Source organism: Varanus komodoensis, unplaced genomic scaffold (genome assembly GCF_004798865.1).
Source record: "Varanus komodoensis strain SLA01 unplaced genomic scaffold, ASM479886v1 scaffold41, whole genome shotgun sequence".
Lineage (NCBI taxonomy): Eukaryota > Metazoa > Chordata > Lepidosauria > Squamata > Varanidae > Varanus > Varanus komodoensis.
The window spans coordinates 5,247,171-5,269,739 of NW_025335954.1; the positions used below are offsets into that span (position 1 = coordinate 5,247,171).

General features: G+C 46.8%; 1 protein-coding gene across 1 annotated transcript; it reads right to left on the reverse strand.

Annotated features, from left to right (window-relative positions):
• Positions 1 to 6,129: 6,129 nt before the first annotated feature.
• On the reverse strand, positions 6,130 to 16,920 carry LOC123029801 (nuclear receptor subfamily 1 group D member 1-like). The gene is made up of 8 exons (XM_044443122.1): positions 16,842 to 16,920; positions 15,955 to 16,245; positions 14,402 to 14,490; positions 13,483 to 13,627; positions 11,794 to 12,311; positions 9,281 to 9,466; positions 7,923 to 8,133; positions 6,130 to 6,742 (listed from the first exon to the last, which is right to left on the reverse strand). Exons 1-8 carry the CDS (start codon positions 16,918 to 16,920, stop codon positions 6,546 to 6,548), a joined length of 1,716 nt encoding a protein of 571 aa, XP_044299057.1. The 3' UTR covers positions 6,130 to 6,545.
• Between the last annotated feature and the right edge of the window lie 5,649 nt (positions 16,921 to 22,569).

The following is a 22,569-nucleotide window of genomic DNA, read 5'->3' on the forward strand; positions in this document are numbered from 1 at the left end:
CCAGTTGTTCCCATATTGGAGGAAAAGCTGGTTTTACACTAGGAGTGTCGCTGGAGCACTCTCTCTGCTCCTCCAGCTGCCTCTGTGGTGATGGTGGACAAGGCCCTGGAAGAGGGAGAGCAGGCAAGCACCAGCACCAGACTCCCAGGGAGTTCAGGAGATGTGTCCCCCCCACTCTTCCCGAGCTCCCAAACTCTCAACAATCCTTGCCTTGTCCAGGCCTCTTGGCGAGGTCTCAAGTCAAACAAAGTCGATGGCTGGTTACTGCAAGCTGAGGTGATTCTGGGGGCTGCGGGGCCAAGCCAGGTGGCACCGAAACAACAGACCTATTGAGGGAAGGGGGCCTTGCCTCGGTGGCGAGGCAGAAACATATTTCTCTGCACTGACTCAAGGCTTACTGACAAGCAATGAGACACATGTGCAGGAGCGGGCACCATGTTCAGAGGGGAGGGGAGGTGGAAATGGGGCTCAGCCATGTCATAGGCAAACTTAGATTTAAAGGGCCATGGCTGGTTGTCCTGGCTACTTCTCCTTATTCCTTCTTTGCAAGGGCACAGGGTGGCCAAGAGGAAGCATCTCACTGAAAAAAGGACAAAGGAGGAGGACACCAATTTCAATAAAATGTGCATGTGGTAATTGATCTATTCAATATTATAAATAATAACAGCAAATACAGAACATCTAACATTAGTGTAGGGGGAGTCTAGCCACGTGAGCACCTGCCTATTCAGCTGCTGCCCAGGTGCTAAGTGCTGCTAGACAACCATTCTTATGGTGTGTTATCTTTAAACTGCTATTGGACTACTTTGAAATTACCATTGGGCCAGACAGCCCTTCAAAAGAGGGTGATCAATCCTCAGGCAGGCCTTCAAGCAGAAGGCAACCCTTGGCAAAAGAAGACACGTGGCCACCCTGGCCTTGCAACTGGGATAGCAACAGGCACCTTGCCGCAGCTGCATTTACAGAGCAATCTGATGCATGTTCCCTTGGCTAGAAGCCCCCCTGTGTTCAGTGAGGTTCACTCACATTCAGTAAACACAATTAAGCAACAACAGAGTCAAATACACGTTTAAGAGAAATGTCTTCACTTGCTGCCAGAACATAGATAAAGAGGAAGCTAATGCAACCTCTTGAGGCAGGGAGTTCCATATACAGGACACTACAGCTGAGAAAATCCTCTTGTGCATTGCCACCAGCCATGTCTCCAAAGCCATTAGCACATGCAAGAGGAGCATTAGAGCACCATAGGCAGATTCACAGGTTTACTCAGAAGTAAGCCCTACTATGTTCAGTAGGACCTGCTCCCTTCACTCTGTGCAAGTGACTGCAGCTTTAATTAAGCAGTCTGCTTAATCGATTTGTGTGGTTGAAAACTACACCTCCACCCAGCAAATTAATCTAGTAGGTCTCTCTATAGCATGTAATTCAAGACTTACAAGTGGCAGGCATTCTCTTTAACAGAACCATTTGTTTCTCTCTGTCACAGAAAGGGAAATGACTCTTATGAGGTAGGTCAGCTGTAGGGGGTGTGCTTGAAGATTTCTGCACATTCCCCAATAGCTGTGGACTTCCCTTTGTATCTGGTGGCTGTAGAGGGCAGGACAGGCCCTGCCATGGGGCATGGTGAGGTTGCCACCTCAGGCAGCAAAATGTTGGCTGGTGGACATGATTGGGAGGTGCTGGAAGACAAAACCGGATGTGTGACACCCAGCCTGCTCCATGCCCCTGGAACTAGCCCTGAGGTGCAGTGGAGGATACATGAAAATCAAAGGGGAGGACAGCATCTTCTCCCTCACCTCAAGCAGCAAAAGGACTTGGACACAGGACTGGGAAACAGCATGCTTGATCATATGGATCAGATGCAGCAGGACCCTGGCTGGCCAGTAACGGGCATTAATTGCCACTCACACTGGTTCAGCTTTTTAACACCCTCACCAATGTTTCTACTTTGCTTGCATTTGCAGTGACCTGTCAAAAACAGCTGGCAAGCCATGAGCTCTGAGCTGACACAAGAAAGCCCTGCTATTGGGCAGTATAAAAATGAAACAAATAAACATGGGGGAAGTCCTCATGGTTACCAAGCGCTGAGTAAGCCCACTCTTGAGGAATAAAAGAAGGGAAGACTATTGTGGCCCTTCACTGGCCTCTAGTGGCAAGAATTGGCTATTACAGCTGTAAAAAGGGGAATGCCAAGCGTGAGCTACCATGTGGATCAAAGAGTGATACACATCACCACATAGAAGTATACAATAGATAAATGGAGGAGCAACTGATGGGTTACACAAAGCAGTGGTTATTGAAGTGTATCACGGAGCTCTCATTAAGAGAAGAATTGTAATGTCTCCATTTTCTCTCAGATTAATACTCCATTAGGGGAAGAGCAAGTGCAACATTCTTAGAATAGTCAGGTGTGGATCCATTTTTACACCTTGTGCTACAGATATACATACCAAACACTGGACTAACAAATTGCTTCCTATGGCAAGGAGGTATGCTAGGCCTCAGTTATATGTTTCCCCTCATGTTCCATTTTTGGGGGCAGCAAGAAAGGAAGATATACACCTAAGTATGCATATCTATGTTTGCACTGCATTTCCCTATTTTTTTTAAACTACTGCAAAACGTCCTGGGGGACTGCTGTGTGTTGTTGATAATACTACAGATATCAGGCAATAAATGCCCATCACAGCCCACTTTTGCCTTTTTCAAACTAAAATACAAACTGAGGACAGTGGAGGGAGGATTTCCCAAATGTTACTTCTTGAGCTCACTCTGGGACAGAAAAATGTACCTGATGGACAGTAGCAATTCCATCAGTCTGCCTCTACTTCTCTTAAAGAATCTGCTTTAATTCTGTTTTAACTGAGATTTACAGGAAGGTGGGAACTGGAGAGAGGATTACTTTTGGGAAAAAGGGGAGTGCAAATGCTTATGTTGGGGCTGTTTGTAGGATGGTTATATCTCCTACTTTATGGAGAGCAGTCTTATATTTGACAGGCTGCCAAGTGAGGTATAAAGAACCCTAAGAATGCCAAACAGCAAAGGCCTTGGAGTGGAGCCTCCACGAACAGCATTTCAGAAGGGGACTTAACAGTCACATGGGTCACTTGGTCATCTTTCTCTTATGGTGAGCGATAGCGGTTCTATTCCATTTGTAACATGTTCTGCATATCTATACGTATCATTTAGTGGATCCTCTGCTTTTGGTGATGTTTGTGGCTATGTTACCGAAGTAGGGCATGTAACACTCCTATGGTATCATCTGGACATTTTAGGTGTGGGAGCTGGTGTGAACGTGGGACTCAATTTCCATTGCTGCTCTTAAGCAATGGGCCCCCGTTGTCTGCATGGCTGCAAAGGTTCAGAAAGCACAGCACCCATGTCATTAAGTACACATGGTGCTGCTGTGTATGGGGTTGAGTCATTGATCCCATGCAAGATAACTCTGTCAATGGCGACTGGCTGTGTGCAATCTGCAGGTGGTAGCAAGCCATCTCCAAGTACCAGTTGCTGAAGAATAGCAGAAAGAGGGTCACTGCTTTCATGTCCTGCTTGTGCCTCCCCAAGAGTCACCTGGTTATCCACCGCAGGAAATAGGATGCTGGACTACGAGGGTAAGGCTTTGGTAGGATCCAGCTGCTTGTCACGTTGTTATGGATCCCAAGGGGTGAGACATCATACATATCAACCCTCCCCAATCTGAGACCTCCCAATTGTTTTGGCCTACAGCTGCTATCAGTCCTGGTCAACATGGCCAGTAGTCAGGGATTATGGGAGCTGTAGTCCCAAAACATCTTGGAGCTACCAGGTAGGGACTAGCATGAGCTGTATTCCAGTGTAGCCCCGGCTGTGACCTTTTCACAATGAAGAAAGACGAACACTTGTTTTGCTGTTAAGCAAGTATTTATTGTATTTATTTTTTAACATATTTATTGCACTTCAATATTAGACAAAAAAATAAACTCTCTCTCTTTCTCTCTCTTCCTTGTCAGCATCTTTTTTGAGTCTCTTGGACTCCCAGCAGCAGCAAATAAAACCCTCTCTATTGTCCCTTTGCAGCAAATATAGTCCGGTTTAGGGAGGGATATTTTTTTTTAGTAACATACATTTTTTCCTCTAGATTTTTAAGAAAAGTGCAATGTTTGGTTTTGTTTAAAAGCAGTGTTGAACAACAGCAGCAGTGTCCCTCCCACCCTGCAAAGAACACAAATATTCCCCACATCATGCACACAGGAGGGTGATCAAAACGTGCTATGAAAGCTCCTGTAAACGGGATGGAAAAATCTGATATGTATCAATGCAGAGAACAGGGCAGAGCCAACCACAGCCAAGCTGGGACACTGGGGGATCCTACTGGGGGAGAGAGGGAGCCCAGGGCCCCTCTTCTGGTCACCACCCTTACAATTTCTGCAAATGACCCCTCAATTGTTTCCTTCTTTTACATCTAAGTACCACCTGATGTGTGCATCAGCTGAGAAAAACATATCCTTGCATCTCTGGATCTACATCAAGGTTGTGTGTAATCCAGGTCTAAGTCCATCATGCTCCAAGTGTAGAATTGAGTATCTGGTAAATTATTCAGCAGCCTGAAAATCTCAGCTTTCATTTTGTTTTTTATATGTAAAATGAAGTTTCTAACTCCTATGACTGAAGAGAAACTCTTGGACTTTGTTTAGTGGGATTCCAAGCCCATGTGATAATAGCATAGCCAATTCTTCAGTTTGTGCCACAATCACATGTAAGGCTGGGAATGGAGGTGCCATTTAAAGCGCCCAAGTGGCATACAGGAGGGGGTGCTGAACCCACTTCATGCATGGCATTTCCATAGCTCCTGCTCCCAGGGACCTTCTTCTCAGTTGACATAGGAACCTGGATTGCAGGTGGGGGTGAGGAACTGTGGCAGTAAAAGCAGTGAGGGAGGGACATGATGAGTCTCTTTGTCATCATGTGTTCAATGCCAAATCCTGTACCTCCCCACGCATCCGCAATTCATGACTAGTGGAAGCAGAATAAATTGTGCAGAATAAGCAAATATATGACATTTGTTAATTTGCATGATTTATTCAGGTCTTAGATTTAGGCATTTCTTGGCACAGAATCCGGCTGCTTTTTAAAAAATATAGTTTACTATAAAGTGCAGAGTATATGCAGCCCCAAATATAGTGAAGGGAGAACCAGCCTTTCCTGGTTCCATTTTGTCCCCTCCTGGGGAAGGCAGTCTACTGATTGTTAGGGGAGAATGATTAGCCAAGCAACTGGGCTTATCTTTGCAAATCTGGAACAGAGATGGGGTTGAATGTAGCAAAGGCATCTTGGGGGAAGGGAACACTTGCAGCTTCCCTGTTGGGGGTGGGGGGGGGGCACCATTGCCTAGAAGGAACTGGCCAGGTTGGGCAGCATGATATTAGGAGTGCTGGCTTTGATTAGCCCTTTCTTCCTAGTAGCTGAACAAACCTTTGCTTGTTTCACAAAACCTTACATGGCATGGAAGGAGCCCTGGATAAGCCAGGCTATCTTTTATACTCCCACCTTGAACCCCTACTCATACTTTTTCTGCTTGCCCTTCGGAAAAACTCCCCCCAGAAGCCAACACAGCATCTCCACCACTTTCCTCCACTTATGGCCTTGCTAGTAAGTTGTGACCATTTTGGAGTGCTGAGTGCAACTGTACCTACAAACTGGTGGAAGCCCCTTTGCGTGTGTGTTTTGTTAGCAACATTTACAAAATATATACTCTATAGATATAGACACCCACATCAGACAAGATGAAAAAGGATTGTGGCCCTGCACTTGCTCAGTGCAGGGACGAGGTGGAGGTGGAAAACTGGCCCAGCTTAAGCAGTTCTACTTGACATCTGAAGATAACAGCTACCCCAGAAAAATCTGAAGTCTACCTTGAACATCTTAAGACAACGTAGCGTCTAGCCCACATGCACTATCCCCTTTTCGGGAGACAGCAGCAAGGGAACAGAGGCGAAAAACAGAAAAGCCTGAGATGTGGGGATAACGGTAGCATGCAGATTAAGGAAGGAAGTGAAGACGGCAATCATCACCTTTATCAGGACTGTGGCCTGGATCTTCCTGTCCTTGGGAGCTACCAACAATAATTACTATATACAATTTGCCCAGTGTATTTATATACAGTACAGAACCTCAAGACAATATCATATGGAAAGATATATACATACATATTTACACATTTAGAAATGACACGGTACAAGGTGTGTCCAGTTCATTTGCCTGATCTGCTCTAGCAAATAAATGATCTTCAATTCGCACAGCGCCATGAAGAGCGCTACCTGGGAAACGTATCCTTTCCTCCTGTATCTGATCTCCTCACGGGGGAGGGATCTGCTCCAGCAGATCCCAGCTGCGATGGGCCATGTGCTCCCTGCCCTTGCCGCATCCCTCCTGCCCCTCTTCTTTCATCAACGCCATCTTCTTCCAAAGAGCAAAGTCTAGTCCTGATGCATTAAGTTTGCTTGATGGTTGATTCTCGATTCTTCTTCTCCAAACGTAGGGTTTAAGAAGCTGATCCAGTGGACTTAAGGGTTGATCCGGAAAGCAAGGAGTTTCTCTGAATGCTGGTTGTTGAGGGTTCTCAAGTCAGGGAGACGGAGGAGCAGCTTGGGGAAAAGTGTGGAATCATCTGGGTGCTTCTTAGTCACCAGAGTCCGCAAGGCCCGAATCAATGTCTCCTGAAGGATTTCAACTGCATCCACATCAGAGATGCCAGAGCGATCTGAAGGCCAAAGCAAAATCATTACAGCAGACAATACAGGGAAGACATGGAGAATGGAAGGGCTTGCTGCTGGGTTTTCCACAGACAAAATACAGGAGGGAAGGGAACCTAAAGTAGCTGCAATATTTACTTGGCTGGCAGGATCAAGCTAAATTGTGAAAGACACCCTCACATCGTCATGCAGATTTAAAAGACAATTAGACATTTCAAAAATGCAAGTTCTGTCCCAAGGTAATTTTTACTACAAGACATAATTATTCTATTTCATCTGCACACAGGGAGAAGCTGTACAGGAAACGCCCATCCCTGACCAATCAACATCATGCTTTGCTACTGGAATTCCACAAGGCATTGTTGAGTTCCCCCCCCCCCCCGAGGCTAAAAATGTTTGCTAAAAGAGGAGATTCTAAGAAAGCTAAATTTTATGATCAATATGGCAATCACAATGGGACTACAACCCCACCCAATGGTGGATGGGGATGCCATACAGGCTGGAACCTGCTTGGAAGCCCTGCTTCCTAATCTCAGATGTGTGGAATTCAGCTGGGGTCACTGAGTGTTGAGGAAAATGCCCTCTGCACTTGTTCAGAGACACAACATCATTCAGTTATTCCCCCATCAGATAGTCATGATGAAAATGTAATAAAAAAGGTGAAAACATGAAATACCTATTAAGTTGGATTAATTGAATAAAAAATAAATGCATACCATGATTAGGGTTTAGTCACATTTCAAGCAGTGGGATTTATTAGTCAAGAGCCACTGAACTCAATGCAGCTCGCTGCTCTTCAGAGTGACTAAACCTGGATCTGACCCTACATAAATTGCAACTGCTATAAAAACTGAGATCCACAAATCAGGCTCTTTGTAATTACAGCACATGTTTCAGATCTGACCCTAGGCTGCAGGCTAGGTCCTGCAGGGTTCAACTTCATTTCCTCCCTTGCCCTGGCTTCACTTGCCAGTGGAGACTCCCTGATTCCATTCTGGACAGGGCTGGCTGCTGCTGCTCTTAAGTGCTCTGAGACAGGAGGGAGTTCTCCAGGATTCTCCCCATCATTAAGACTGCGGGGATAAGGAAAGCTTTAACAAAAGGCACAAAAGCGGCTGCCTGCAAAAGGATGTGTCAAGCCACCCCAGCAAATTCAAAAGAGCCTTCATGTTAGGTGCCAGCACCCACCTGCTGAGACAAGGACCACGGCCATGAACAGTGCCATTTCCTGTGCATCCAGGCCCAGGGAGCTAAGTTTCTCGCTGAACTCAAACATGGCATCCAGCAGGGAGCCCATGCCCATGGTGCGCAGGCTGCAGAGTGAGTATGACTCCCCGCTCAGGAAGGTCACCACTTTCTCCTTAGGGCTGAACAGGGAAGAGAAGCGCACCATCAGCACCTGGGGAGGGAAAGCAGAGGGGAAAGTTAAGACAGTGCCAGCTGAAGCAAAACAAAAACAAAAATCAAACAAACACTTGGAAAATACCCCAGTGAATGAAGGAAGGTTCTCCATTGTTAACTCATGCATTCTAAATCCAGACTTTGAAGCTGCCTTCCAAAAAGTCCTCTTATCAGAAGATGGAAGATGCTGGAGAACTATTTGTTTTAAGGGAGCACAGATGTGAGGAGTAGAGGCTCTGACCATCTTCACCATCCTTTGTATGGAGAACACTTGAGATTCTTTTACATTTAGAGAGCAATACTGCCAATGTTAGTATGCCATGAAAAGTGCCCATAGTTCATAGGACACAGAAGTGTGGCAGGTTCGCATTTTTCTGTTTTTTTCTGGGTTTTAGAAGAAATATTTCATTACACTTTTCCCTGCTATACACCTGTTGAAGGCACAAGAGCACTATTTGAACCTGGACTCTTTTTAAACCTTCTGTCTGGGAGTAGGGAAGGAGGGTGCAGCTAAGCTATGATGGTTCCTATGTCCTAAACGGAGGGCAAGAATGCTTCTCATACCATGCCAGAAACTCTGCCAAGGTCACTTTCATTAAAATTTAATGCAAATTTTCATTCCAAGTAAGAAGCAGGTTTCTAGCCCTTATGCCTATGGAAGAAAGCATATCCCTTAAGCACTCTTTTGTTCTCTCCGTCTTTCATCTGTTATCCTAATTCTTCCCCAAATTGAAAATCTTTAGAGGAAAAGCCCTCAATAAATAATAATAATTGTGATCTGAGATAGTTATGATATATAATTTAGCTCAGTTTGCATAAGTCATCCTTTGGACAAAATTTGGGTTGCCTAAGGGAAGTCTGTACTGGCTTGTATCTGTGAAAAAACAAGTATAGCAAGAGTAACTGAAAGCCAGTGTGATGTAGCGGTTAGAGTGCCAGTCTGGGACTCAGGAAATCTGGGTTCTAATCTCTGCTCTGCCATGAAACCCACTGGCTGTCTTTGGATAAGTCACTGACTCTCAGCCTAACCTACCTCACAGGGTTGTTGTGAGGATAAAACAGAGATCAGAAGGATCACGTTAGCTGCACTGGGCTCCTTGGGAAGATAAAAGATGGGATATGAATGTAAAAATGAGCATACTGACCTGGAAAGTGCCTGCTTTCAGCAGCATCACTTGATCCTGCTGGCAGAGTGACTGGAAGCCCGGGATGCTCTTGGCAAACTCCACCACCTCCTTGACAGCTGGTGTGAAGCACTGTGAAAATTCCTCCCACACTTGCTGGCTGCTCTTGCCGTTGCTACAGTAGGGGGTGGCATTCAGAGGACAGGCCTGCAGGCAGACAAGGAGGCATTAACAGGGCAGGTACACTTGGTCAAGCCAGAGCCCCTCACCAAAGAGCTGTGCTAACCAATGAACGATGCTATTGATTATTTTATTTCGAAAGTCCTCTCCCCACCTCCTGAGAGCCTTCCCTAGGAGGGGTGCTATCCAGATGGGCTGGGCTGCAACTTGTCATTTCCAGCCAGACAGACCAATGGTTTACATAATCAAAACACACAGTAAAGTCAGTTCAAATCAAGGCTGCATCTAACTATAAGATTTAATTTGTTGGGGAAGCAAAAAGACTACATGACCAGGCCATCTTTTACAAACACAAACCTGCATCTCTGAAACTGCCTTATCTTCCAGTTGGGTTTCTTTCAGCAACGTAGCCCCAATGGGAGAAAACAACTTTTTAAAAAGTGTTTTGGGGTTAGAGAATGTGAACAGAATCCCCTTGCTCACCCTGCTTTGTCACTTGAAATTCCCTTCCTGCCCTGTCATGTATATCAATTCAGTGGCAGACTCCATTGCGAGCGTAGATCTGCTTCTATCCCACCAAGTTTTAAACAGGCATTCAGGAATGCAGCACAAATCAGTTAAAACAATACGAAAGGTTATTTAAAATGATTTCTTTTAAAATGTTACTCTGGCCAAACTTTGTCATAAAACAAAACAGAAACTTTGGGGAAAGTGACAGTGCTTTAACTTTGCACCTTTATCAGGGCCCTGGGCAAATGTGCTTGCTTTGAAACATCAGGAGCTATTTATCCTAGGGGCATCTACTGTCTTTGTCTGATTGTATCATATGGTGCTCTGGATTATGTGACTTTAACTGCATGTTGTGGCTTAGCTAGTGCAAGACCCAGAAGAGGAAGCTGGACTCTCTAATACCAAGTGAAATAGCGGGTGGGAAGAATACTGGGCTGAGGATTGCTGTTTCATCCTATGCATGCTGAGAGAAAGTCCTACAATTTCCAGCTTATTTTCTGTCTAAACATGCATGGGGTTGTGCTTTAAAGTGCAATTTCATACCTGTCTAATCAAAAGTAAGATGCGTTGAGTTTAATGGGGCTTGGTATAAGAGAAATGAGTGTATGTTTCCAGCCTTAACTTCAGAATTGCTCGAGCAGTATGGCTGGATCTAGCTATGAATCAGAATAAGGTAGAGACAAGATGGTCCAGTCCTTTAGAGTAGTAAAATGGACTGTGCCACTGCAGAACACAAAGAGGAAACACATTTTTAACTGTGTGAAGGGAAAAAACCTAGTTCCCTGCAGGCAGAGAAAACTAGCATAATGGTAGGAAGAGGGCTGGGCCTGAAAAGTTAGTCTTCACGTGTTACATTGCTGCTTGTAGGGTTTTGTTTTCATAAGACAGAAGATTCCTCCACCTGCAATGTATTCTCATTTATGACTTCAGGGTTTGATTGGTTTATTCTGCTGCATGTGTTGATCTAGCTAGTACTTCTGAGTTGGTGGATTGCAAATATGATAGGGACAGTAAAACACAGAGGAGGAGGCTGTGTAATGTGTGCATAAGAAACAGCTGAATTCCAGAAGATAGTATCTCAAAAGAGAATTGCTAAGAAGCAGGTTGCTGGGCCTTGAAGCAACCTTATCCTTATTTATCCTTAAAATGCAATAACCTAGGGGCAGGTTGGCATGCATACATATTATGGCTATGGGTGCTCTAGAAATGAAGAGATGATGATGATGATGATGATGATGATGATGATGATGAGAGCAGGAGGAGGAGGAAGAGAAGTACCCAATTTCTAAAAAGGGCCAAGTGCACCTAGAAGCTGCATTGTGTCCCTCAGACACTCTTTCCCTTAACCCAGCTACCAACCACATCTGGGATTAATACCCCCTCCCCCAGGGTGCTCATAAGCAGGACACATTTTGTTCCGGGCATTTGGAGGGATCCCAAGGGTACTATCTTTGAACATGGAGCAGACTTATCCAACTCGTGCTTTCCAGATGTGTCCAACTACATGGTTGAGGATGATGAGGTTGTAGTCCAATACATCTGAAAGCAGCCCAGTCAGTGGTGGAAAGCTGTCATGGAGGTTCTGTCCCCAGCAATCATTGCTCAAAGCCATCAACAGACCTACTTTCTATAATGCTTCTGCAAAACTATGTGCAGATGCTACAGCAGCCCCCCCCAGCCCAGCACCCTCCCAGTGCATTGACTGCAACATGCTACAGTTCTCAGTCAGCACGTCACTGGCTGGAAATTACAGGAGTTGCAATCCAGTGCCACTGGGGGCTGGTCTAGAGGTTACTGAAACATCCCACGGCAGCAAGTTTCCCAATCCTTGCCCAGCCACTTACAATGCCTCGGCTGGTTGCTCCCCGCCAGGGGCAGCCTCTCTGTGGGTTTGTCTCTGAATAGCCATACTCAAAGGCTGGGTAGCGTCCAGCATTGTGCAGGTAGCCGGCCTGCTGAGCCTGGAAGATGTCATTGCCAAAGCACCGGGGGCTGTTGTCCATGTAACCGACGGGTTCCGGAGGGCTGTAGCTGGACAGGCGCAGGGTGGCAGACTCATACTGCCCGTAGCCATAGGAGGGGTTGAGCTGCTGGTCATTGTAGTTGGCCAAGGGACAGGCCTCGCTCCCCGGGGATCCCCCTCGCTTGCCCAGCTGGTCCTGCCCATTCACAAAGATGTCATGATAAGCCCTTGAAATGGCACTGATGGCCTCCTCCTCCTGGGCGTTGGGGCTGGGAGGGGCATCTGCCTCAGGACTCAGGCCAACGTCCATGGGGGCCTCATTCAGGCTGTTCATGTAGCTCTGCATCTCGTCCAGCAGGCGCTGTTTCTCCCGCTTAGGAATGCGCCCAAAACGCACAGCTGTGGAAGAGAGAAAGCAGGAGGGAAATGTGAGTGCTGTGGGCAAGGACTCCATGAGATACCCAGTAAATATAGGGCGGCAGTGTTATAATGGGAGAAGCTGCATCAGCCAGAATTCTCCCTGCCAGCATTGCGCTGACCTTGGCAGCAGAAGGGTGAGCTGGGAGAAGACGACAGATGCAGGGCCCTTCAGTCTCGTCTCAAGCCTGACTAAAATATATATTGGTGGGCCAGGCAGGGGTCGGATCAGGCATGCTTCTTTGCGAATGCATACATACAGATATGCAATGCTGTCTTTGGAACTTGACAGAAGGCTGTGCCTTCTGATTTTGGCACAATTCTTCCCTCCCCCCCCACAACACCGCCAAATCAGGGAGAGCCAGATCCAAGCGTGCCTAATCCATGGTACCACTGCAATGCCTAAATAAGCATCTGTCTTTGCAGGCCTCTGGGTACATCTATCATGTACTCAGGAGGGCCTGTGAGCATTAATCAAAGGACACTGCTTGCTCTTTGGCCTCCTCCCACATCCTTCTCTGTTGCTCTGGAAATCCTAGCTCAGAGGCATAAATCAGCACAGGGGCCCATTAATCAACCAAAGATTTGCTGACACGGTACCCTCGTGAGAGAACAGCCGCTGCTGCCAGCCAACTGCTTCTGCAGGAGGCTTCGTACCACGGGATGCACTGCGAGCAGACCATCCCTAAATAGTACTGCAGCCCCCTCCTCTCCCCCAGTTCCGAGAGATGTTAGGGGTTGTACCAAGGCTGCTGTTCCCTTTACACAACAGGTAAGTAAACCAGTCAGTTCCCTACCTAGTTGCCATCCATGCTACTGGTGGTTTTCTCTAGCTTTTATCCAATTTGTCTCATTGCTACTTTTGCACTTATGCTTTCAATTTGCACGCTGCTCAGAGAACTTCAGCTGCTGGGCAGTTTAAACATGCAATAAACAAAGGAACAGAATAAACAAGCTGCTCTGTCTCTGTGCTGTGGGAGAAGTCCAACTCTGTGCCCATCGCTGCGTTTCAGCATGGCTCACTCAGTTCCAATGCATGAAGAAAGCCCCGGGCCTGTCATTAGGAGAGCTTTACAGCCAGCGCTGGGCAGCCACTGCTCCTGAGCCTCCCCTTCCACCTGAAGCAGGATCCCGGCCCTGCCTACACACTCACCATCTCTTGACATGCCCACTGCCAGGCACTTCTTGAAGCGGCAGTGCTGGCAGCGGTTACGGTTCATCCGCATGATCATGCAGTTTTCATTCTTCACACACATTTTATAGTTGATGTTCTGTTGTATGCTCCGGCGAAAGAACCCCTGAGAGGCAGAAGCAGGCAGGGTCTGGGTCAGTGAGCAGAAACCAATACTTACATAGAGACTGAGTGTGCACACTGCCTTTCTATCTGCTTTGAGAGCTCAGAAAATGTTCTGAGTCGTGCAGTGTTTCACATATCTCCTTCTTAAAGCTAGCGAAAGGTATCACACTTGCTTCCATGAAGTAGGAAGCACATTTCATCTGTTTTGAATTCCTGGGAGCTACTTGGATGGTCAGCAGTACAGCAGGTATTATTTTAGTCAACAGAAAATCCATAACTGAAAATCCTTTTGCTTTTCCTAGCTATTTTTCCTTCCCCCATAAATGACCCTGCCCTATTACAGCAATCAATAGGAATAGGGAGAGGAGCAGAAAAAAAAAAATCAAAGCTGATCGCTTTGGCAAAGCACTTTAGAAATAATGCAGTTAACCCACAGTACATACTAGATTCATTACTGTGCAGCTCAGAGAGGGATGCAAAAGAAAAGATTCCATTTTTAAAGGCAGCCTATAAATAATTTTTGACAGGTTTTTATTTGTAAAGCAAAACACTTACAACAGTCACAGCAGTGTGTACTACTGCATACCTGCACTTCTCCTGTACAAGTACAGAATCTGATTACCAGGGGCCAAATTCAGTTCCCTGAAATTCTCAGCTTTGACACCTGAAAACTCATCTCTAGTTCTCATTGCTCCTGATACATATTGTGGGCAGACTAAGAAAGAGAGAGAGAGAGAGAATGAGCTGGGGCAGTAAAAAGGGGGACTCTCCTCACCTTACAGCCTTCACAAGCATGGACGCCATAGTGGAAGCCTGAGGCAATGTCACCACAAACCTTGCAGAGCAGAACCATTCCACCTGTCTCTGTCAAGGGAGAGAGGAATTTATATTAACTGCATACCAGGCCTGGTGTTCTCCACTCCACCCTCATTCCTTCATTCTCCCTTGCCCTTTCAGATGGCTCAAAACAGCCTTCCCCAATCTACTGGCTTGCAGAGCTGGTAGACTACATTAGCCATCAGCTCTGGGTGTTGTACAGCACCTCTCTACCCTCACGCACCATCAGCTCTCCAATGGTTGGAAGCTGTCCAAAGGTTCTGCAAGGGACCAAGACAGGGAAGGCTGGCTTAGAGGTGGTTAGCCCTGCTGAAGCTGAGGTTTCCATCCCAGCATAACTGGCTTGCGAAAAAGGTGGCTTTGATGAAATCAAACCCATCTCTTCTTAGCTTAAGGCTCTACCCTTAAAGGTGGCCTAAAATAATCTTAATTAAAATAAAATCTTTCAAAATGGGAGTAACAACAGGTTCACACACCCACACGTACAGCTGTTGTAATGATACCTTAAATTAAAGGATAACGATGCCACCAACCTTAAGATACAGAGAATTTTAAAGCTTCATTAACTAGGCAGCTTTGTGCCTTCTAGAGCAGTTATTATCTCTTGCTTTTTGCAAGGGTTGAGCAATGGGCATCTTGTGGGTAGATAAACAGGAATGGTCAAAGGAGAAGTAGGAGAAATGGGACATTTCCCTCTGGGGAGAATCATATTTTAGCCTCTCTCTAAGGCAGCCTCCTGCTGCCTGGGCCCCTTCAGCTGTGTTGGACTGCATCTCTCATCACTCTTGGCCACTGTGTGCAACAGCCATGCTGAAGGATGCTGATGGGAGGTGTAGTCCAACACATCCCCAAAGCACCAAGGCTGCTCTAGGAGTTTGCACATGTTTCACTTACATAATATAATGTAAGCAAAACGCTCTGAAATGTTTATAAAAATACTACAAATCCAGATAACAATCTTGTATAGCAGGTCACCCTGATTATCCTGTTATTGCAGAACATGTAGGGGATGCAGAGGTGCATGCGGGTACAGCTTGCTTAAGAACCGCCTAGCGAGTCTGTGTCTGAGGTGAGCTTGGAACCTTTGCCTACAGGCTTGCTCCAGGCCTTGGCTGGCAGAAGCAACTTGTGGCCCACACACTAGTCCAACGTTTCCCCTTGCCTTCACTGTCATGGCCCAAACGGACTTGGCTCCAAATCTGTGTTTAGCAGCTTTGTCTTTTTTCAGTTTGACTGTAGAGCAGGTGTGGGACAGGGGGCTTTTAAGATCTGGCCTGGAGGGCTTGCATTTACTCTAGAGTAAAAATGAAGAGATAATAGAGCTGCTAGACACAGCTGTCAAGTAGCATTTGCTTTGGCCCTTAAAGCTGAAAATAAGGAAAACAGTGTGCATGTGTGCCTTTTGCTCTGCCACTAGCCTTCCTGTGCTTCCATTTCCCCTCATCCTTCCTTCACTGAACAGAGAAGTGGGTAGAGTGGTGAGTCACTTACTAGTGAAGGTGCCGGTGGCTCCATTCTGCTTGGCAGCAGGGACTCTACTCTGCGTCGGGGGTGACTGGCTCTTGCTGGGGTAGCGGATCCCCTCTGGAAACTGGAACGCTACCTTGGGTGAGGAGGGGGAGCTGGCCCGTTGTGGCTTGATGGCCCCAATCTCAGTGAGAGTGAGCTCTTCCAAGGAGGAGGGCAGCGAGTGTTGGGGAGAAGGCACCAGGTATCCCCCAGGAGGGCTATCTGGGGTGGGGCTGGAACCTGCCGTCGAGCCCACATACAGGATCACACCACCTGTGAAAGGAGATGGGATACAATTGCTGTTGTTATTACATTACACTTCTATATTGTCCATGGCTGAAGCTCTCTGGCTCGTTCCCAACATTTCAAGTCACCCATCCAGATTTCAACCAGGCCTGACTCTGCTTAGCTTCCAAGATTAGCCACTTCAGGCTATATGGAGGCTACAGAAGGAAGATAAGCACAGAAGTTGTGCTTGATGTGAGGGATCACAACAGAATTCTAAAAACGCACAAAAAGCAACGTTAGTTGTGTGGATCCTAAGTAAAATTCCTAAAATCCATAAAAGGGCAATACCCTTATTAGGCCAACCAAAAGATCACCAAAAATGTACAAGCTATCAATATCCCCAGATATCTTTTCATAACATCCTGCCTGATGACATGGTGCAGACACTTCCACTGATTTAAAATAAGGCCGCAAGACTGTTAATCAGGACTGGCACACTAGAAGCTATCAGGCCAGTCCTCTTGCAGCTGCACTGGCTGCCAGCTGAACTCCAGGCCAAATTCAAAGTGCTAGCACTAACATTCAAAGCCTTAACAGTTTGGGGCCAGGTTATCTGAAGGATCACCCCCTCCCATACGCACCTACCTGAACCCTGAGGTCATCTTTGGGGGTCCTTATCTGGGAGCCCAATCCAAAGAAAGTGAGGCAGGTGGCTACCATGGCCTTTTTGGGTGTGGTACCCCACTTGTGGAATGAGCTCCCCAAAGAGTTATGCCTAGTGACTACTTTGTATTCTTTTCAGCACCAGATGAAGACCTTTTTATTCTCCCAGAATTTTAGCAGGTTAACTTCATTTTTTAATATTGCATTTTATTCTGTACCACCACTATGCTTCTAAGCTGATTCAACCGTAGTTGCTATTGTGGGTATGTTGTTTGAGTGTGCACTTTAACTTTTTAAAACTTTTGTAAACCACCCAGAGAGCTTCAGCTATTGGGCAGTATAAATTTTTTTAAAAAACTGAGGAGATTTGACAAGTTCACAAGTTTGTATTCCTTGGGGGTGACCTTTTGTCTAAGCTCATATAGGTATTGCACTAACATGGCTTCTGAAGGCTGCCGTGCCTGGGTCATTCTGAACCTGAATGGTCAGCAGCCCCAGTCAGATTCCTACAAGCAGTAGTCCAAGGCTAGCTAGTCCAAACCTGCTCTGCTCTGCTTCCCAGATCCTGAAGATCAATACATTCCAGTGCAGGCAGGCCAAAACAAGACATTCATCAAGCTTAAGCAGGCTGCCTTAGGCTTGATGGGTCACAAGGTGTGCAGGCCTGCAGTAGGTCATCTCAAGGAAATGTTATGGCATGCAATTCCTCATCTCCCAGTATGGGAAACCCAAGATCCTCTATATAGCTGAAGTAGGGTGGGGTTCAAAGCATCCTTCCACAGCCCAGCAGCCTACAAATGGTTCCTTTTCCTGACTGGGCACAGCATGTTGTTATTCTTGTTGCGTGAAGAAGGGCAGGATCCATGCAGCTCCAGACTGCCAAGGCCTGGAGGTGAGCAAGCTGTGTGCATGTGTGTGTGGGGAGAAGCAGCTTCCCTTGCCTCAAATAACCTGCCCAAGTCAAAAGTATAATTGGTTCAAACAGGCACATGTTGCTGAAGGCTTTTGTCAGACACCTGCACTTGTACAAACAAAAGTCTATTGCTGCCTCTTGCCTAGGCAGGTAGGCAGCGGGTTGGCTGCCACTGCCTCTTGGCAAGTCAACAGATCCCATCCACTTTTCAGTGCGTGCCCACCACCACCACCACTCCACTCCAGAGAAATACTACAACCGGTCATATTGGGCACTGCTAATAAAGGAAAACAAGAGAATGGGAGGCGGGAAAAAGAATAGTTATGTCCCCCTGTCTGCTTTAAAATGCCTCATGGGTCTGGAAAGGCTGAAGGAGGTTAATCCTGTCGAAGCATTGTACTGCAAACCTGCACAGCCTTTCCCTGAAAATATCTGAGGGGGTGATACTCCCTGAGCTGCATGTTTCTCTGCTGGAGGGTAGATTCCCTCCCACCCTGAAAGCAGTGGATAAAAACTCCTGCTGATCATGATAACACAGCCAGCATGTCTCCTGCCTCTGCCCACCTTGCCCCCTTGGATCAATAGAACAAACAATCACTCTCCCTTTACCGGACAGCTTTTGTGTAATTTGCCTGACCTGTCAAAATCTGTATTGTGAGGTCAGAGGAGGAAGGAATGGGGAAGCTGGCCTTGAGGGGAGCTACTGCCACTGAAAACAGCCATTTGAACCCGCTACACCCTTCCCTCCGGTGTCCTTTTTTCCATGGCATTGATCGGCAGAACAGCTGGCAGCCAGGTCTGAAGGTGCAAAGCCAATGACCGACCATGCAACCTCCATGTGGCTCCAGGACAAAGCCAGGGAGACAGCAGGGAATGTGGCCCAAGAGGCACGTGCTGCAGAAAAAGTAGGGCAACCGGATGGCACATACTGTTTCCACAGGCAGGCACAAAACCCAAGTGGCCCATCTGAAAGCTGTTGCAGGAGGCAGGCATAGTGGTGCCAAGACCCGAGAAGAGGCCACTGCAAATGGAAAACCCAAGATCATTTCAGCTTGGGGATTCTCAAGACGGCCTCCCTGAAAGTACCTTTATAAAAGTGCCACTGGCATCCTTCCACATTCTTAAAACATTGGGTTTCAATCCTGTTGCAGGCCATGAACCTGGAACCAGAGGAATATAAGAACATGGCTAATCTGTGAACCTGGGTCTGGCTAAAGGGAAGGGATGAGGACCAAAGAAGGAAGCTCCTCAACAAAAACAGGCCAGGTCAGATTGGGTGATAAAAGCTTCTGGCTCATGCAAGTCCAATTCCACTGCGGCTGCTCCTAGTGCTGGTGCAATGGAAGCCACCCAGACAGTCAGCCCATCTGTTTCACTAGCGTCTGCCCTGGCTGGGGTCAATTCTCCAGAATATCAGGCAAAGGCCCAGCCCATTGCATTCTACCTGATTTTCTTTTAAGTGGAGAAAGCAGGGATGGAGCTTGGGTTCTGCTACATGCAGAACAGGCACTCAACCACTGAGCTCTATTTGCTCCCTAAGAGGTTACCAGCCCTTTATCCTAGACCTAATTGCGCCCCCCTGAGTTGTAGGCTGCCACTTTCCTTTTCTTTGCTACCCGACATTTTCTCTCCCCCCCCCCACAAAGGACAGGGATGCACTCAGCTGTGTGAGGACTTTGTAAAGTGGACCACACAGAAGTTTGGCAGGAGGTACATTCCCCCATCCCCACTCTGCCTTGTTTGCCTGAATGCACACACCACGTACACTTCTGCTTGTGACCTACATCAGGAGCAGAGCTGTACTATCCAAGCAAACATGCTTGACACTCTTGCTCTGCCTGTCTTTTAGCGACAGAATGAGTTTGATTTGCCGCAAGGACCCATCATCATCACTCAGGTTTGTCCTGCAAAAACCCTGGCTTCAAAGTTGCATGTCCAAAATAAACAGCCTCTCTTTTATGTTTCCATGGGCACTGTGCAGCTTATAAGGACAACAGCTGCTTTTCCCAGCTGCAAACACTGCCAACTTTAAAACCAATTTTGGCACTGGGAAAGGGGTTTGTTTGCAGCAAGAACACACTCAAAGCTCTTTGATCACTGGGCCATCCTGCTTCAGGGACATCCTGGGAATTCTTGCATGTGTTCTTTTGTTGAGTGGTCTTTGCTCATGAGGGCCTGTTTACGCTGGGGGCTTCTCCAGGTGCAGAAAATAACAGTCCAAACCTCCCAAAACAACTGAGTGCCAAAATATTCCACTGGAGAGATGGGTGTTCTACACCCTTATCAGAGTCAATCCTGCCAGCTTCAGATGAAATAGTTCAGCTGCAAAGTATTTCCTTGGCATGCAAGATTTTCCAGGTGTGATCCCTGACAATGTCCATTTAAAGGGGAGCAAGGCAAGGAAAGAGTTGTTTATGAGCCGCATACCACCTTTTATCATTCCTTTTGAGTACCTGCAGAGGCTCCCAAGCTTTTCTGGGAGGAGAGGAAAGTGGGATCACCCTTTTGATCAGCAGCACTGAAAGCAACCAAAACCAAAAAACAAATCCCACCCTGTTGGCACTTCCACTCAATCAAGATACATTGAGTAAGATCAGCTCAAGTATCTTCCACTGGCTCTTGGCTGCCTCGGTTGCTTAAGAGCAACTGCCGCTAGAGGGAGTGGAAACCATAAGGAGCAACCAGAGCTTCTGTCAGCTGCCATGCTCTGGGCAGCATAAATAGCCTGAAAACTGAAAGTGCGTAGCCTCAATATGGCTCTGCCTGGCACTAGCAAGTCCCCCAAAAAGAAAGGCAGGAAAAAGCAGCTGGATGAGAAATCTCAATTAACAGCCTATAAAAACACCTTGCAGATACCTTTAGCATGAATTATACTTAACAGAAAGATAAAAGGAAAAGAAAGCTCAGACTGGGTGAAATCCAGTTATAGTTGAACACCTTTTTCATTTATTCCAATGAGAAAATTAAGGATATGCATGCTGAATTAAAAGGCAGTTAAGGGTGTTTGACTACCTTATAGATTACACTGGGAAGAAGGTAATAAAATTATATTATGATATAAGAAAAACAAGCAATACAATAAAATTAGTCCCCAAATATGATGAGGAAAAGACCTTGGGGGAAAAGAATGCACACAAATCAACACTGTACTTGCAGAAATATACCATTTGTCAGGGCTGTACCAAAACAACAAAAATAGGACAGAAAAGAGGAGCTTGGTCCTTGCACACTAGTTTTCTACTTACAGGGCAAAGAGCTCCTCTCATCTCTAAACATAAATGGATCAGCGCAGTCCACAATACTCTGTTTTACATTACATTTATATCCCACCTTTGTACCTCTCTTGCAAGGAACCCAAAGCAGGTTACATAGCCCCATTTTATTCGCAGAACAACTCTGCAAAATAGGTAGGACTGAGAGTTTGCGACTCACTCAAAGTCACCCATTGAGCTTCATGGTTGAGTGGGGACTAGAACCAGGGTCCCCCGGATCCCCAGTCTAACGCTCTAACTGCTATACTGCACAGGCACTATCATGCCTTGCTCATCTCACACCTCTGTTGCCTCATTCTGCTGTGAGACTCTTATGCACGCTTATCCAGCAGTCTGTCCCACGGATCTCTACTCTGAAGTAGACATGCAATAGGAATGCACTGCCAGTCTCTTCCCTGACTTGCTCTGGAATATACTCATCAGTTTGCCATGAAATGGAAGAGAACCAAGTGTTTCCAAACAAAGGGCTCCCAGCACCACCAGTGAAAAAGCATTTCAGTTTTTCTTCCTTTTATATATATTTTTCATGGAGGTGAAGGAACAGAAGCAGCTGTGGAAAGAGTTACACGAAGAAAACAAAAGTCACCTGGACCACCCATAAAATTCCACAAACAAGGTGAGGAAGGCAATTGCACAATAAAAGCCCCATCTGGAAGCACACCAAGTCACAAGGATGTTATTATTCTGGGTCTACCTGTTGCATTTTGCTGGGAGGATTTATTCATAACTGTCACTCTCATTTTCCAAACCTTATCCAGCTGGTGGTATTTGACAGGATGATGTGTGTGCCTCTGAGCTGCTTCACTTCCCTCACCCAACCCCTGGCATTTTTCCTCACACCAACCCTGAGAGCTACACTGGGCTGAAAGACAGTAACTTGCCCAAGGCCTCCCAGTGACCTTCACAGCAGGCCTGGGTCTCCCCAGTCCAAATCGAACACTTTAAGAAAGCCTTCTGCACCATGGCATCCGCCATACTGAGTGGGGATGATGGGAACTGTAATCCAATGCATTTGAAGGGAGCCAAGCTGGGAAAATTTGTTCTAACCACAATATTTGTGGCTCTTTATATTCATGTGTTTGCATTTTAAAAAAAAATCGGAATGCAGCGGCCAGCACTAGCAGCCTTTACAAATCACTTTGCTTTCGCCCTCGGTTTCCCCTTACAGCTCTCCCCCTGCTCACTCTGCAGCGAATTCCGAGGCACCGTGACCTGGCCCCTTGCAATGGGGCAGGAGGAAGGGTTGCCCGAGGCCGGATACCCAGAACTGCCCCTCTTCGTGGTGAATCTGTGCCAAAATGCACACGCCCCGGTTATTTTTAGCGCCTGCCAATAGCTGGAGGAGAAAACATCGAGGCGGGGGGCGGGGGAGGAAGAGCTCTCCGGTTCCCAGCTCCGCCTCGCCTCCAATCGGGTCAGCGCCTCACGTGTCCGCCTCTCGCTGCCGCTGAACGAGTGTCAGGAACAGGCAACGTGCTGGAGCCCTGCCAAGGCGGGGAGGGGAGACACCTGACTCGCCGC